This window comes from Xenopus laevis, chromosome 3L (genome assembly GCF_017654675.1).
Source record: "Xenopus laevis strain J_2021 chromosome 3L, Xenopus_laevis_v10.1, whole genome shotgun sequence".
Taxonomy (NCBI): Eukaryota; Metazoa; Chordata; class Amphibia; order Anura; family Pipidae; genus Xenopus; species Xenopus laevis.
In genome coordinates this window covers 6,562,890-6,581,717 of record NC_054375.1, presented here as the reverse complement: position 1 = coordinate 6,581,717, position 18,828 = coordinate 6,562,890, and the positions used below count along the sequence as shown (strand labels likewise).

At 45.1% G+C, this 18,828-nt stretch overlaps 1 protein-coding gene across 2 annotated transcripts in view; it reads right to left on the bottom strand.

Moving 5' to 3' along the window:
• Positions 1-953: 953 nt before the first annotated feature.
• Positions 954-18,828, bottom strand: part of syn3.L (synapsin III L homeolog) — a 174,404-nt gene continuing 156,529 nt past the window's right edge. Inside the window, 9 exon segments of one of the 2 annotated variants that reach the window (NM_001085735.1) lie at positions 2,676-3,022; positions 4,107-4,267; positions 4,269-4,298; positions 4,300-4,388; positions 4,969-5,059; positions 5,843-5,983; positions 6,200-6,302; positions 8,137-8,211; positions 10,197-10,339. In NM_001085735.1, coding sequence (NP_001079204.1) covers positions 2,890-3,022; positions 4,107-4,267; positions 4,269-4,298; positions 4,300-4,388; positions 4,969-5,059; positions 5,843-5,983; positions 6,200-6,302; positions 8,137-8,211; positions 10,197-10,339 — 966 coding nt within the window. In that variant the 3' untranslated portion in view covers positions 2,676-2,889. 2 annotated transcript variants of the gene reach the window in all.

The window sequence follows — 18,828 nt, the reverse complement described above, 5'->3', positions numbered from 1 at the left end:
AGGGTGACTGTTACCCCATTTCTTCTATATATCTGTAACTTTGTTATGAGTTAAGGGGGCCCAGTCTGAAGGTCAGTTAGGGGGAGATTTGGGGTGAGTGTTTATTTGTACCCTGGGTACCCCTGGAACTATAGCAGGGTGACACCCCAATGTTTCTATATATCTGTAACTTTGTTATGAGTTAAGGGGGCCCAGTCTGAAGGTCAGTTAGGGGGAGATTTGGGGTGAGTGCTTATTTGTACCCTGGGTACCCCTGGAACTATAGCAGGGTGACACCCCAATGTTTCTATATATCTGTAACCTTGTTATAAGCTAAGGGGGCCCAGTCTGAAGGTCAGTTAGGGGGAGATTTGGGGTGAGTGTTTATTTGTGTCCTGGGTACCCCTGGAACTATAGCAGGGTGACTGTTACCCCAATGTTTCTATATATCTGAAACCTTGTTATGAGCTAAGGGGGCCCAGTCTGAAGGTCAGTTAGGGGGAGATTTGGGGTGAGTGTTTATTTGTATCCTGGGTACCCCTGGAACTATAGCAGGGTGACTGTTACCCCATTTCTTCTATATATCTGTAACTTTGTTATGAGCTAAGGGGGCCCAGTCTGAAGGCCAGTTAGGGGGAGATTTGGGGTGAGTGCTTATTTGTACCCTGGGTACCCCTGGAACTATAGCAGGGTGACACCCCAATGTTTCTATATATCTGTAACCTTGTTATAAGCTAAGGGGGCTCAGCCTGAAGGTCAGTTAGGGGGAGATTTGGGGTTTGGATTCCGACAAATAATGAAGAAACCCAGTAAACTTGAGAATTCACAGCGCACAGAGTGTTCAGGTGCACAAGGTTTGAGCTTTCGGTCGAGGGGGAACCCAACAAACCGTATCAGGAAAGATGACAGGCCTGGCACACGCTGATTCACCTCATTCCAGATTTTATTCCAAGAGTATTAGATCCAAGCAAAGCTTTGCGGGAGCCAGCGCTCATGGAATAAACATTTTAATCTGATGTGGAATGAGGTGCATCTGTGTGTTCCAGCTTTATACGGTCTATTGAATTCCCACAGTATTAAGATGTCTTAACCGTGGCCAAGTCTTTGAAGTCATTTTACTGGACTCTCCATGCTCAGAATGGCTTGTGCTGCAGTCCAAAAACACTTACCTCTGTCCCTGAAGCAACAGTCACTATATGGGCAAATGTATACTCTATCTAATGTGCCATGTCCTCAACCAGAACTGTCACTTCTTGAGTCTGGCAGATCCCAGGAGAACATCTGAGGAGGAATAATGTGCTGGAGCAGTTTCTATGGTTTGGGCCCCTGGTTCCAGTAAAACTTTAAGACTACAGGGTACATTGACATTCCTGACAATTCCCTGTTTTCTACTTAGTGGAACAGTTTGGGGAAGGTCCTACCTGTTTCAATAGAAGAATACCCCTATGAACCACGCCAGGTCCTACAGAATGGGTTTGCTGATCTGGAAAGAACCTGACTACACAGATATCTGACCTCAACCAAACCCATATGAGATGAACTTGAACCCCAACTGTGAGCTCTACCCCCAATATCAGTACCCAACCTCATTAATGATCATGTAGCTGAATGGAAGCAACTCCCAGCAACAATGTTTCAGCATCTAGTGGGAACCTTCCCTGAAGAGTAGGGCAGTTATAGCAGCAAAAGGAGTGGGGTAACTTCCTAATAACTCACTTGGTTTGGGAATGAGATGTTGGGCAGGCAGGTGCCCCATACTTTTGCCCATATAGTATATCTTAACTAGGATTTTTGATCTAATATGAAAGAAAGGCTTGGAAGATGCCTTGGGTTACCTTACTGGAGGTGGTGTCCATGTCTACTGGGGCATCACTCATTGGTTTTAACAGTTCTCTACAATGTCTAAGATTGTACCAGCCATACAATAGTCCCAGTGAATATGCGGATCTCTGTTATGGAAGATATTAGGAGGAGCACAAATATGAATGTGCCTTGGGATGACTAAAGACACATCTATAGAAACCAGTGCAGGAATGTGGAAGCATGATGGCCCCAGTAAAGAAAGATGTCTCACTGACAGGTACATTGGTTGCACCCTAAGGGTTGGAAGATGTCTTATTGATACCCCTAAGCATGATGATGACTTCTAAGTCCATGTAGAAGGCAACGTTGTATTATTATGTTCCAACTGCTGGAAGAAGATATACCTTCTGCTGCGTGGAGAAGAAGACATGCTAGTAGCTTTCTAGTGATCGGCGTAGGAGAACATGACGATACAAAGAAGTCATAGTCCCAGTGCATAAGGTCTTGAATTGCATGAGAAGGGTCAAGATTATGGCCCATGGCAAAGGAAAGAACCCTACGGGGAATGAGCTGGAGTTCCTCTGCATTCTTGGAAGATTCCTCAGCACTCTACACTCTTGCAGCAAATGCACTAAAATGGCTTTACTTTTGAGGCAACAAGGAGTAGCAACTTGGTTTATAATAATGAGATCCTGGTGGTGAATTTGTATCGACAAGATGGCACCATGGCCATACAAGATGTTCTTGCTGGATTACGTGGAATGCATTAAATCATTAAATAAGAGCTTTCTGGGTTGAAGAACAATGGTCTGTGTGCATATTCAGGTAAAATGGCTTCATGGTCCAGCGTTATAGTGATAATGGCCAAAAAAGGTAGTCATTGGACAGCTGAGTTATACATACTGGGATACGCCATGTGATTGGCTTCCGGCGAGCAGTTAGTCTGGATATGGGTGAAATGGGCCCAGAAGACCATGGGTGGCTCCTACAGTGCAAATCAAATACTCAAAGGACCTTCAACATTAACAAGGAGCCTGGAAGGAAGGCCTGGAAGATTCTGACTTATACAAGGGTGTGGATTGGATAGGAAGACAGCAGAGCTCGGGATTAGTCAGAGAAGAGACTGGCAAACGACTTTCTCAAGTTGCGGATGGTCTCCGCTTTCGCCTCGTCTTCGTTGCCAGTGCTGCGTGCGGAAGGATCCGAGATATTGAAATTGTTGGTCAGTGACTGGGATTTGCTGTAAAGCAGAGAGACAGAGAGAGAGAAGAACCATTCAGCAATACGGCAAAAATGAAATGCAGCCCGTGGCTCATCATCTACAAGTTTCTGCTGCCCAGGGAATTATGGGATTTGTAGTTCTGCAGCAGCTGGAGAGCCAAAGTGTTTACAGAGAAATGGGGGAGCTTAAAGGGCATCTAAAGGCAAAAAATAAAACCCCATTTTTACTTTAATGAAAAAGAAACCAATATACTTTAATTAAAAAATGTGTACTGGTTTTATAAGAAACCTGACTGTATGCAGTGAAATTCTCCCTTCATTTACTGCTGTGGATAGGAATTGTCAGACGGTCCCTAACTGCTCTGCAGGGAAACAATCATACTTATGTACAGCAGGGGGAGCTACCACCTTACTTCCCAGCCATGCAGAACTCAAGCAGCTTTGTTTGTTTCCCTGTAGAGCAGTCGGCGACTGTGTAGAGATTATATTGGATTTTATTCTTGCCTTTACATCCCCATTACTGTTTCCAACTCCAGCTGCAGGGACAAAGATCATGGAGCCAGATTTAAACAGATAAACTGGGATTCTATTTGGAGGATTATTTTGCTGCAGCCACTGGTTCTGCAGAGTTGGAGAAAGTTTGTATTAAACAATACAAAAACTATAAAATCCACATTAGATTACATGACAACACAGGACCCAGTGCAGTCTGTATATTCTGATTATTAATCAGTCTTGCTGTATCGGCTTCTGGCAGATATTATTTGACTTGTGCTGTTTTGATCATTTATGACGATCCCTAAGCCCAGACCACACTGAGCATGTGCACAGTCTTGGTCTTGCAAAGATGTATAACAAAGTTACAAGATGGTGACCCCCTGTGGCCAACTTTGAAAGCATAAATCATTTGTTTGATTAGGCTTGTGGTGCATAAGTTCATGTTTATGTTTAGTATACAAAATACAGCATTTCTAGCCTTATTCTATTTATTTGCCCTTTAATGCAGATAAGTCAGAACAGGAAGCTGACAATGTGAATGCGGGGGGCCGTGGAAGAATAGGGGGACACCAACTCATTAGGGAATGGTTAATTACAGCACTTACTTGAGCATGGGTTGGGGTTTTGCAGTTGGCCCAGGTCCTGGTGGGTTTTGTGCCTGCCCCTGGGCAGGGGGTCTTAAAGGCTGAGGGGAAACAGACTTGGGGGTTTGGGATGGTGGGGTTCCACTTGCAGGTCTGGGGGGGAGCTGTGGGGAATTAGGAGAGCGTTGTGTCTGTGGGGAGCCAGGCTGTGAAGTCTGAGGCTGTTGGCCTTGGGGAGAAAGTCTTGGTTGTGCTGGAGGCCCTGTCCTCTGGGCAGGAGAGCCTTGTGTCTGGCGAGGGCCACCTGTATAACAGATAATACATTTATATACAGCCGGTTCCATCAGAACATCCCCTTTATACCCCATGCACGTGTCATTAGTCTAAATAAAGAAAGCCGTCTCTAAATCAGGGTGTCTAATGACTGATGGGCCCATCTCATGGACTTTCCAAGGTGTCTGCTGCCTCTCTCTCTGGAGATCTTCTCAAGACTTGACCCTTAATTACCTGGAAGCTTCAGACCATTTCCCCCCAACATTTGAGGATTAGGGTCAGTCATTAGTATTAGGAAGTCATGCTTCTTATGTCCACTAGATGTCACCTCTGCTCTAGGAAGGATCATGCAGAGACTGAAGATGGGGTAGATACATAATAATGTGTCCTCTATATGGCTATAGTTCTAGTTACCCATAGCAACCAATCAGCAGCTTGGACTTGGCAATCTTTCTACCTGGATGTTCCCCCTATTGGATTTGGCAGGCGGCACTTGAGTCATCAATAATCGAATGCTCTGATTGGCTATAGGATGGGCTGATGTTGCTTTATTATTCTCTGTATCATGTATCCAACGGGTTTTATAATCTTTTGTAGAAGGGACACCTACCTTGTGGAGCAGGTCGAGGTTGAGCTGAGCCTGGGGGTCCGGGCTGAGGCTGCATCTGGGGTTTTATAGCTTGAGGCTGGACCTGTTGAGGCTGAGAGACAGATGTGTAACAATGGAACTGGCATACAACTTAAATTACTGATGCAGGAAGCGTCTCTTGACACTTCTCTGCTCAGTTCTACCGCCGAACTGAGCTGAGAAACATCAGGAGATGCTTCTTACATCAGTAACTTGAGCTTTTGTTGTTCTTTCTGGCCTCCACTAGGACAGAACATCAGGGGCCAATTGAAAGTGGGGTACATGTCCCCTTTAAGGAGAACTTTCAGTGGCTGGCCTCGATTTGCAATGAGATAAAAAAGAACGTATGTTCTGTATGTATTTCCCAGGGCAGTTCATTACGCAGGAACCATTTGTTCTTATGGCTTCGGAAAATATACTTGTCTGCCAAAAACAAAATGTATGCGGGATGAAGGTTATTTAGCTATTTCTTCTCTGTAGTCGCATCACAGAGAGGGTCCAAGAGGGAATCATCATGACCCCGTTCCAAGGACAAGGCATTGTCTCCCGCTAATAAGGAACATACCTATAGAACTATGTAACGCAGGAGTTTGGAGCCGGAGGCTGGAACAGAGACAATCGCAGAATTCCTAGAAAGGGAAAGTGATTCTGGGCTCTGGGATCGGTCCCTGTGCTGGAACTATTACTCAGCTCCATAGATGTAAAGCACTGAGAATGCTGGGAATTGTAGTGCAACAGCTGGCTCATCCCAGAATGTATTGATAATACAAGGGCTTCCTGCTTCTGGGCTGTTCTCTTTACACACAGATATATATATGTATTATAATAAAGTACATAGTGGAACAAATACTAATACCACTGCCAGGGGTCGGCCCACAGATGCTGCCTGAGACGTCATATGAACTTGTTGGGTCATTTTAGCAATAACCAAATCGGCCACTAGATGGCGATCTTCTTCCACATGCTCCCCTATCAGTGGCATGGAGCTGTCCATCACCTGCAGGGAGAGTGAGAGGGTGTGGTCAGTGTCATTGACTGAATAATGGGGCAGATCATAGCCAGAGCCAAATTCCATCTATCTGCAGACTGACATCATACATCCCAGCAATCCTGATTGGTTAACTCAGATGTTGCACCCCACACCCATGTACCCTTTCAGACACTTCCTGTAGCACCCCCTTTAAATCCCATAGATAATCTTATTAAAACTCACCTCAATTATATAATCCTTCCCATCCTTGCTGTGAACGGCCTTTACAGCGCAGATGTCCAGTCCACCAAACATTTCTGAGACGGAATCGACCCACAGCCGGTACCTGAAAAATCACAAAAATGATTTTAGTCAGTGATCTATTGTGCTTAGTACAGGGGAATACCTATGCTACCATAGTTTTATGGGATCTCTCTGTACAGACTATGAGCAAACTTAGGGGACTGTTCCTGCTGAATTGTGCTTAGTACAGGGAATACCTATGCTGCCATAGTTTTATGGGATCTCTCTGTACACACTATGAGCAAACTTAGGGACTGTTCCTGCTGAATTGTGCTTAGTACAGGGAATACCTATGCTGTCATAGTTTTATGGGATCTCTCTGTACAGACTATGAGCAAACTTAGGGGCTGTTCCTGCTGAATTGTGCTTAGTACAGGGGAATACCTATGCTGCCATAGTTTTATGGGATCTCTCTGTACAAACTATGAGCAAACTTAGGGGACTGTTCCTGCTGAATTGTGCTTAGTACAGGAAATACCTACGCTGCCATAGTTTTATGGGATCTCTCTGTACAGACTATGAGCAAACTTAGGGACTGTTCCTGTTGAATTGTGCTTAGTACAGGGAATACCTATGCTGCCATAGTTTTATGGGATCTCTCTGTACAGACTATGAGCAAACTTAGGGGACTGTTCCTGCTGAATTGTGCTTAGTACAGGGGAATACCTATGCTACCATAGTTTTATGGGATCTCTCTGTACAGACTATGAACAGGGGGCTGTTCCTGCTGAATTGTGCTCAGTACAGGGGAATACCTATGCTACCATAGTTTTATGGGATCTCTCTGTACAGACTATGAGCAAACTTAGGGGACTGTTCCTGCTGAATTGTGCTTAGTACAGGGAATACCTATGCTGCCATAGTTTTATGGGATCTCTCTGTACAGACTATGAACAGGGGGCTGTTCCTGCTGAATTGTGCTCAGTACAGGGGAATACCTATGCTGCCATAGATTTATGGGATCTCTCTGTACAGACTATGAGCAAACTAAGGGGACTTTTCCTGCTGAATTGTGCTTAGTACAGGGAATACCTATGCTGCCATAGTTTTATGGGATCTCTCTGTACAGACTATGAGGAAACTTAGGGACTGTTCCTGCTGAATTGTGCTTAGTAAAGGGAATACCTATGCTGCCATAGTTTTATGGGATCTCTCTGTACAGACTATGAGCAAACTTAGGGACTGTTCCTGCTGAATTGTGCTTAGTACAGGGAATACCTATGCTGCCATAGTTTTATGGGATCTCTCTGTACAGACTATGAGCAAACTTAGGGGGCTGTTCCTGCTGAATTGTGCTTAGTACAGGGAATACCTATGCTGCCATAGTTTTATGGGATCTCTCTGTACAGACCATGAGCAAACTTAGGGGGCTGTTCCTGCTGAATTGTGCTTAGTACAGGGAATACCTATGCTGCCATAGTTTTATGGGATCTCTCTGTACAGACTATGAGCAAACTTAGGGACTGTTCCTGCTGAATTGTGCTTAGTACAGAGAATACCTTTGTTGCCATAGTTTTATGGGATCTCTCTGTACAGACTATGAGCAAACTTAAGGGACTGTTCCTGCTGAATTATGCTTAGTACAGGGGAATACCTATGCTGTCATAGTTTTATGGGATCTCTCTGTACAGACAATGAGCAAACTTAGGGGACTGTTCCTGCTGAATTGTGCTTAGTACAGGGGATACCTATGCTGCTATAGTTTTATGTTATCTCTCTGTACAGACTATGAGCAAACTTAAGGGACTGTTCCTGCTGAATTGTGCTTAGTACAGGGAATATCTATGCTGCCATAGTTTTATGGGATCTCTCTGTACAGACTATGAGCAAACTTAGTTGCTGTTCCTGCTGAATCATATGAGTCCCGTTGTACTCACCTGTCAGTCATGGCGATCTGTTCCAGCATTGCAGAGCCAGTGTTTGCTTTCCAGTTCCCAGAAATAGATGTTCTCCTGCAACATAAATTCGGACGTATTCAGGAGGAACATATTATGATAGTAAATGACAGCAAGAAATCAGAATTACTGGGGGTCTATTATCTCTCGCCCCTCATCCTGGAGTCTCCCACAATGGCATTAATCTTGGGCCTCACGGGCCCCGTCTCTGGCTTTCCTGAGAGCTACAGACAGTGATTTATTGTTTATTGTCCTCTCTAGAGCCAAGAGAAGCAGAGTGTGGCCCCGGGGTGTGTGCAGGGAACTTCCTGAGCTGAGCTTACAATCAGCCGAGTGTTGCACTCCGTTTGCCCTGTGCCTGGGATATGTCCAATATGAGAGCCCAGGCCTTTCAGAGAACAACCCATTAATCAACCCACGCAGGGGCCCCTGGGAGCCCAGGAAAGTGACACTGATCGGTGGCTTTCCTACTGGAAATGGTCAGCTGAAAACTTTGGGGCAATTGAGGAGTTTGTTTTTGTAACAATGAAGTTGGAAAAGGGGTCGGTTGTTTAACCCTTTAGATGCCCCCACAAATGAACCCCTAAGCATTTCATGGCATAGTCTGGACCCCAAACATTCCATAGTTCCAGGAACCCATGGTGCTGCGTGTCATGCTGTTTCTCTGAACTGCTGATTCTGACTCCAGAACCCGAGAAGAGAAAGGCCAAAAATGACACATGGGGCAGATTTATCAAGGGTCGAATTGAAAATTTGAATTTCTGAATTTTTTTACGGTCATAACTGTCAAATTCGACTAGGGAGTTATTCAAATTCGATTCGAGTTTTTGAAAAAATGCAAATTCGATTTTCGAGATTTACAATACTCTGGCCCTTTAAAGGGGGTGCTCAACGTAGACTGTACTACCAAAATCCACGGTGAAATTGCCAATTCTAAGCAACTTTTCAACTGGTCTTCATAATGTATTTTTTATAGTTTTTTAATTATTTGCCTTCTCCTTCTGACACTTTCCAGCTTTCAAATGGGGGGTCACTGTCACTGACCCCATCTAAAAAAACAAATGCTCAGTAAGGCTACAAATGTATTGTTAATGTTACTTTTTATTACTCATCTTTCTATTCAGGCCTCTCCTATTCGTATTCCAGTCTCTCTTTCAAATCAGTGCATGGTTGCTAGGGGAATTTTGACCCTAGCAACCAGACTGGTGAAATGCAAACTGGAGAGCTGCTGAATAAAAAGCTAAATAACTGAAAAACCGAACATAATAAAAAATGAAGACCAATTGCAAATAGTCTCAGAATATCCCTCTCTACATCATTCTTAAAGTCAACTCAAAGGTGAACAACCCCTTTAAGAACTCGAATTCGACTATTTGCCGCCTAAAACCTGCCGAATTGCTGTTTAATTCAATGGGAGACGTCCAGGGTCAATTGGGAGTAGTTTGCTGCCTTCCTGAAGTTTAAATTATTTTCGGAGAAAAAACTCGAAATCGAGTTTTTTTAAATTCGAATAGAATTTGATTTGTGTTTTCGGGTCAATTTAATTCAAAGAGTTTGAAAAATTCGATTTTTTAAATAAATTTCGATTGGTCGAATTTCGAAATTTACAGGGAGTTTAGGAGAGTTTTTAAAAACCTCACAGAAATTCGAAATTCAACCTTTGATAAATGTGCCTAACTGGAAAGATACGGGAAGGAAAGCCATCGTGGGGATCTGCATGGGGGATATCAGGGTCTGGAGCTGCCATATGGTTTCAAAGGAAGTCACATGATCCTGCATGATGTCATAGGATGTATATACTGATAGTGTATGTATCTTTATTTATACACAACTGCTTGTATCCACATCACTTCACATTATGTTCCATTGTTTAACAAACAAAAAATTGGGCCCCTCCCATATTTCATCATAGTGGAACATATGGGCCCTGATGTACTTAACAGTGCTAAAAATGAATGCTCTCGTAATGAGGGCCAACTGTAGCCCCTCTATAGTTGCCCTGGGTGGGAGCTGCCATGTCGTTTCTTACTCCTCTCACTTACATGTAGGCTTTGTAGTTGTTCCCGATTTTCTGGATCCGGATGTCGTACTTGGAGTCAACGAATGGCTCGGTGGTCACGTAGGTCTTGGCCATGGCCACCACACTAGCCATGTCCTGGAAATCATATTGGTTGTCCACTTTCACCTGAGGCCAGCAAGGACATGTGCAATAGTATTAAAGGGGAACTTCACCCAGATAATAATAGAAAATATAAGCAACTTCCCAATATCCATTCATTCCTCATTCTCTGCACTGCTGCCTCTGACTCCTGATACAACTTCCCAATATCCATTCATTCCTCATTCTCACTGGGTTTATAGTTCTGTGTAACTGTCATTGTGTCTGTCCCTTTCTCTGCACTGCTGCCTCTGACTCCTGATACAACTTCCCAATATCCATTCATTCCTCATTCTCACTGGGTTTATAGTTCTGTGTAACTGTCATTGTGTCTGTCCCTTTCTCTTCTCTGCACTGCTGCCTCTGACTCCTGATACAACTTCCCAATATCCATTCATTCCTCATTCTCACTGGGTTTATAGTTCTGTGTAACTGTCATTGTGTCTGTCCCTTTCTCTTCTCTGCACTGCTGGTTCTGACTCCTGATACAACTTCCCAATATCCATTCATTCCTCATTCTCACTGGGTTTATAGTTCTGTGTAACTGTCATTGTGTCTGTCCCTTTCTCTGCACTGCTGCCTCTGACTCCTGATACAACTTCCCAATATCTATTCATTCCTCATTCTAACTGGTGTAACTGTCGTGTCTGTCTGTCACTTTCTCTTTTTTAGTTCTAGTTCTGCTGTGTTGTTTCAGTAGTCAGAACCAACAGTGCCAAGGAAAGCAAGAGACCTACAGATGCTGCTTTCAACAGCAGTTACATTAATAAATCATTTAACAACCAGTGAGAAAGAGGAATGAATGTATTTGGCTTAACTGACTATAATTATGTTTGTTTTCATTAGGCAAATTTTGGGGTGGAGTTTCCCTTTAAATATTATTTTATATATATAATAAAATGTGATTTTATTAAAAACATTTTTCAGGCTTCATAAACACATTCATATCTAATGGCATGTCAACATTTTTTCAGCATTCCAAAGATTCCTTAAAGGCTTCTCAGCCGTGCAGAGTGAGTCACCTCTCATATCCAGTGCAGATTCCACCTCAGCCTAAAGTAATATTAATCCTCAGCTTCAACTAGAGTGTGTTATACCTTTCCCTGCCAACCGCTGGTACAGCACATACACTGTCATGTACCACTACTACTACTATAGGCACAGTGTCGGACTGGCCCGGCGGGACACCGGGAAAAAACCCGGTGGGCCCCGACCCTCGTGGGCCCCCGCCGGGCCAGGCCCCCTCAACAGATATCTTGTTTTTTGAAATAAAAAAAAAAATCTTCGTCGATGCGCAGTGTGCGCATGCGTGCAGACGCAGCGCCGTGCGCGCGTACACACAGAGGGTGCCACCGTGTGCGCATGCACACTGAAGGGCGCCGCACGGCGCGTTGCAGCAGGGGGACGGGGGCCTGTAGGGGGGCCCTGGACTGGAGTCCCGGTGGGCCCCGGGCCCCCCAGTCCGACCCTGTATAGGCACTATCTACTATACCTGCTATCCCTCAGTCACACTCCCTTCCCAGAGACTATTATCCACTGTTACTATAGACACCATCTCTCCCTACTATACCTGCTATCCCACAGTCACACTCCCTTCCCAGAGACTATTATCCCACTGTTACTATAGCACCATCTCCCTACTATACCTGTTATTCCCACAGTCACACTCCCTTCCCAGAGACTATTATCCACTGTTACTATAGACAACCATCTCTCCCTACTATACGCTGCTATCGCCACAGTCACACTCCCTTCCAGAGACTATTATCCACTGTTTACTATAGACACCATCTCTCCCTACTATACCTGCTATTCTACAGTCACACTCCCTTCCCAGAGACTATTATCCACTGTTACTATAGACACCATCTCTCCCTACTATACCTGCTATCCCACAGTCACACTCCCTTCCCAGAGACTATTATCCCACTGTTACTATAGACACCATCTCTCCCTACTATACCTGCTATCCCACAGTCACACTCCCTTCCCAGAGACTATTATCCACTGTTACTATAGGCACCATCTCCCTACTATACCTGTTATCCCACAGTCACAGCTCCCTTCCCAGAGACTATTATCCACTGTTACTATAGACACCATCTCTCCCTACTATACCTGCTATCCCACAGTCACACTCCCTTCCCAGAGACTATTATCCACTGTTACTATAGACACCATCTCTCCCTACTATACCTGCTATCCCACAGTCACCAGAGACTATTATCCACTGTTACTATAGGCACCATCTCTCCCTACTATAACCTGCTATCCCACAGTCACACTCCCTTCCCAGAGACTATTATCCCACTGTTACTATAGGCACCATCTCTCCCTACTATACCTGCTATCCACAGTCACACTCCCTTCCCAGAGACTATTATCCACTGTTACTATAGGCACCATCTCTCCCTACTATACCTGCTATCCCACAGTCACACTCCCTTCCCAGAGACTATTATCCACTGTTACTATAGACAACCATCTCTCCCTACTATACTGCTATCCACAGTCACACTCCCTTCCCAGAGACTATTATCCCACTGTTACTATAGGCACCATCTCTCCCTACTATACCTGCTATCCCACAGTGACACTCCCTTCCCAGAGAACTATTATCCACTGTTACTATAGGGCACCATCTCTCCCTACTATACCTGCTATCCCACAGTCACACTCCCTTCCCAGAAGACTATTATCCCACTGTTACTAAGGCACCATCTCTCCCTACTATACCTGCTTTCCCAACAGTCACACTCCCTTCCCAGAGACTATTATCCACTGTTACTATAGGCACCAATCTCCCTACTATACCTGCTATTCCACAGTCACCCTCCTTTCCCAGAGACTATTATCTACTGTTACTATAGGCACCATCTCTCCCTACTATACCTGCTATCCCCACAGTCACACTCCCTTCCCAGAGACTATTATCCACTGTTACTATAGGCACCATCTCTTCCTAACTATACCTGCTATCCACAGTCACACTCCCTTCCCAGAGACTAATTATCCCACTGTTACTATAGGCAGCCATCTCTCCCTACTATACCTGCTATTCTACAGTCACACTCCATTCCAGAGAACTATTATCCACTGTTACTATAGACCACCATCTCTCCCTACTATACCTGCTATCCCACAGTCACACTCCCTTCCCAGAGACTATTATCCCACTGTTACTATAGACACCATCTCTCCCTACTATACCTGCTATCCCACAGTCACACTCCTTCCCAGAAGACTATTATCCACTGTTACTAATATATGCACCATCTCCCTACTATACCTGCTATTCCACAGTCACCCTCCCTTCCCAGAGACCTATTATCCACTGTTACTATAGACACCATCTCTCCTACTATACCTGCTATCCCACAGTCACACTCCTTCCCAGAGACTATTATCCCACTGTAACCCCCCTACTATACTGCTACAGTCCACACCTCCCTTCCCAGAGAACTATTATCCCACTGTTACTATAGGCACCATCTCTCCCTACTAATACCTGCTATCCCACAGTCACACTCCTTCCCAGAGACTATTATCCACTGTTACTATAAGCACCATCTCTTCCCACGTACTATCCTGGCTATCCCACAGTACACACTCCCTTCCCCAGAGCACTATTATCCACTGTTACTATAGACACCATCTCTCCCTACACTATACCTGCTATCCCACAGTTCACACTCCGCCTTCCCAGAGACTATTATCCCACTGTTACTATATGGCGACCCATCTCTCCCTAGCTATACCTGCTATCCCACAGTCACACACCCTTCCCAGAGGACTATTATCCCACTGTTACTATAGGCACCGATCTGCTCCCTACAATAACCTGCTATCCCACAGTCACACTCCCTTCCCAGAGGACTATTTCCGACTGGTTACTATAGGCACCCATCCTCTCCCTACTATACCTGCTATCCCACAGTCACACCCCCTTACCCAGAGACTATTATCCCACTGTTACTATAGGCCACCATCTCCCCTCCTACTATCACCTGCTATCCCACAGTCAACACTTCCCTTCCCAGAGACTATTATCCCACTGTTACTATAGGCACCATCTCCCCTACTATACCTGCTATCCACAGTCACACTCCCTTCCCAGAGACTATTATCCACTGTTACTATAGGCACCATCTCTCCCTACTATACCTGCTATCCCACAGTCACACTCCCTTCCCAGAGACTATTATCCACTGTTACTATAGGCACCATCTCTCCCTACTATACCTGCTATCCCACAGTCACACTCCCTTCCCAGAGACTATTATCCCACTGTTACTATAGGCACCATCTCTCCCTACTATACCTGCTATTCCTACAGTCACACTCCCTTCCCAGAGACTATTATCCCACTGTTACTATAGGCACCATCTCTCCCTACTATACCTGCTATCCCACAGTCCACACTCCCTTCCCAGAGACTATTATCTCACTGTTACTATAGGCACCATCTCTCCCTACTATACCTGCTATCCCACAGTTCACACTCCCTTCCCAGAGACTATTATCCCACTGTTACTATAGGCAAGCATCTCCCTACTATACCTGTTATCCCCACAGTCACACTCCCTTCCCCAGAGACTATTATCCCACTGTTACTATAGACACCATCTCTCCCTACTACTGCTATCCCACAGTCACACTCCCTTCCCAGGGACTATTATCCACTGTTACTATAGGCACCATCTCTCCCTACTAATCCTGCTATCCACAGTCACACTCCCCTTTCCAGAGACTATTATCCACTGTTACTATAGGCACCATCTCTCCCTACTATACCTGCTATCCCACAGTCACACTCCCATACCAGAGACTATTAATCCACTGTTACTATAGACACCATCTCTCCCTACTATACCTGCTATCTCACACTCCTTCCCAGAGACTATTATCCACTGTTACTATAGACAACTCTCTCCACTATATACCCTGCTTCCCAAGTCACACTCCCTTCCCAGAGACTATTATCCACTGTTACTATAGGCACCATCTCTCCCTACTATACCTGCTATCCCACAAGTCACACTCCCTTCCCAGAGACTATTATCCACTGTTACTATAGGCACCATCTCTCCCTACTATACCTGCTATCCCACAGTCACACTCCCTCCCAGAGACTATTATCCACTGTTACTATAGGCACCATCTCTCCCTACTATACCTGCTATCCCACAGTCACACTCCCTTCCCAGAGACTATTATCCCACTGTTACTATAGCACCATCCTCTCCTACTATACCTGTATCCCACAGTCACACTCCCTTCCCAGAGACTATTTATCCACTGTTACTATAGGCACCATCTCTCCTACTATACCTGCTATCCCACAGTCACACTCCCTTCCAGAGACTATTATCCACTGTTACTATAGCACCATCTCTCCCTACTATACCTGCTATCCCACAGTCACACTCCCTTCCCAGAGACTATTATCCACTGTTACTATAGGCACCATCTCTCCTACTATACCTGCTATCCCACAGTCACACTCCCTTCCCAGAGACTATTATCCCACTCTACTATATACTGCTATCCCACAGTCACACTTCCCTTCCCAGAGACTATTATCCACTGTTACTTATAGGCACCATCTCTCCCTACTATCCTGCTATCCCACCGTCACACTCCCCTCCCACGAGAACTTATTATCCCATGTTACTATAAGAGGCACCATCCTCTCCCTTACTATACCTGCTATCCCAACAGTCCCCACTCCCTTCCCCAGAGACTATTATCTGCCTGTTTACTATAGGCCCATCTCCCTACTATCCTGACTATTTCCACAGTCACCTCCCTTCCCAGAGGACCTATTATCTACTGTTACTAAAGGCACGCATCTCCTCCCTACGTATACGCTGCTATTCCCACAGTCCACCTCCCTTCCCTGAGACTATTTATCCACTGTGTACTAGTAGGCACCATCCTCTCCTCTGACTATACCTGGCCTATCCCCACAGTACACACTCTCCCTTCCCAGAAGACTATTAATCCCACTGTTACTATAGAGCGACCATCTCTCCCTACTATACCTGCTATCCACAGTCACACTCCCTTCCCAGAGACTATTATCCACTGTTACTATAGGCACCATCTCTCCCTACTATACCTGCTATCCCACAGTCACACTCCCTTCCCAGAGACTATTATCCACTGTTACTATAGACACCATCTCTCCCTACTATACCTGCTATTCCACAGTCACACTCCCTTCCCAGAGACTATTATCCACTGTTACTATAGACACCATCTCTCCCTACTATACCTGCTATCCCACAGTCACACTCCCTTCCCAGAGACTATTATCCACTGTTACTATAGGCACCATCTCTCCCTACTATACCTGCTATCCACAGTCACACTCCCTTCCCAGAGACTATTATCCACTGTTACTATAGACACCATCTCTCCCTACTATACCTGCTATCCCACAGTCACACTCCCTTCCCAGAGACTATTATCCACTGTTACTATAGACACCATCTCTCCCTACTAATACCTGCTATCCCACAGTCACACTCCCTTCCCAGAGACTATTATCCACTGTTACTATAGACACCATCTCTCCCTACTATACCTGCTATCCCACAGTCACACTCCCTTCCCAGAGACTATTATCCACTGTTACTATAAGACACCATCTCTCCCTACTATACCTGCTATCCCACAGTCACACTCCCTTCCCAGAGACTATTATCCACTGTTACTATAGACACCATCTCTCCTACTATACGGCTATCCCATCCCTCCTTCCAACTTATCCCTTACTATAGCACCATCTCCTACCCTGCTATCCCACAGTCACACTCCCTTCCCAGAGACTATTATCCACTGTTACTATAGACACCATCTCTCCCTACTATACCTGCTATCCCACAGTCACACTCCCTTCCCAGAGACTATTATCCACTGTTACTATAGACACCATCTCTCCCTACTATACCTGCTATCCCACAGTCACACTCCCTTCCCAGAGACTATTATCCACTGTTACTATAGACACCATCTCTCCCTACTATACCTGCTATCCCACAGTCACACTCCCTTCCCAGAGACTATTATCCACTGTTACTATAGACACCATCTCTCCCTACTATACCTGCTATCCCACAGTCACACTCCCTTCCCAGAGACTATTATACCACTGTTACTATAGGCACCATCTCTCCCTACTATACCTGCTATCCCACAGTCACACTCCCTTCCCAGAGACTATTATCCACTGTTACTATAGACACCATCTCTCCCTACTATACCTGCTATCCCACAGTCACACTCCCTTCCCAGAGACTATTATACCACTGTTACTATAGCACCATCTCTCCCTACTATACCTGCTATCCCACAGTCACACTCCCTTCCCAGAGACTATTATACCACTGTTACTATAGACACCATCCTCTCCCTACTATACCTGCTATCCCACAGTCACACTCCCTTCCCAGAGACTATTATACCACTGTTACTATAGGCACCATCTCTCCCTACTATACCTGCTATCCCACAGTCACACTCCCTTCCCAGAGACTATTATACCACTGTTACTATAGGCACCATCTCTCCCTACTATACCTGCTATCCCACAGTCACACTCCCTTCCCAGAGACCATTATACCACTGTTACTATAGACACCATCTCTCCCTACTATTAGAGATGTCGCGAACTGTTCGCCGGCGAACTTGTTCGCGCGAACATCGGGTGTTCGCGCTCGCCGGAAGTTCGCGAACGTCGCGCGACGTTCGCCATTTTGGGTTCGCCATTGTTGGCGCTTTTTTTTGCCCTCTCACCCCAGACCAGCAGGTACATGGCAGCCAATCAGGAAGCTCTCCCTGGACCACTCCCCTTCCCTATAAAAACCGAAGCCCTGCAGCGTTTTTTCACTCTGCCTGTGTGTGCTGAAGAGATAGTGTAGGGAGAGAGCTGCTGCCTGTTAGTGATTTCAGGGACAGTTGAAAGTTTGCTGGCTAGTAATCGTTTTGATACTGCTCTGTTATTGGAGGGACAGAAGTCTGCAGGGGTTTGAGGGACATTTAAGCTTAGGTAGCTTTGCTGGCTAGTAATCTACCTTCTACTGCAGTGCTCTGTATGTAGCTGCAGTGGGCAGCTGTCCTGCTTCTGATCTCATCTGCTGACTGCTGCAATAACAGTAGTCCTTGTAAGGACTGCTTTTATTTATTTTTTTGTTGTTTTACTACTACTACTACTACTACTACTACTATAAGAGCCCAGTGCTATTAGTCTAGCAGTGTTGGGGAGTGGGACTGGTGTGCTAATCTGCTGCTCCTAGTAGTTCAGCAGCACCAACTTTAATTTTTTTTTTTAATATTCATTTTTTTTTTATTTTACTTTTTTTATTTTACTACCGCTGTAGTAGTGTATAAGTTGACCTTTTAGGCATTATTTGCCCTGTAGGCATTATTTGCACACTGTTTTCTTCAACCCGCCATCGAGCTGTGTGACCTTGTTCCCATTCTGTCTAAATATCCATAATATTACCGTCTCC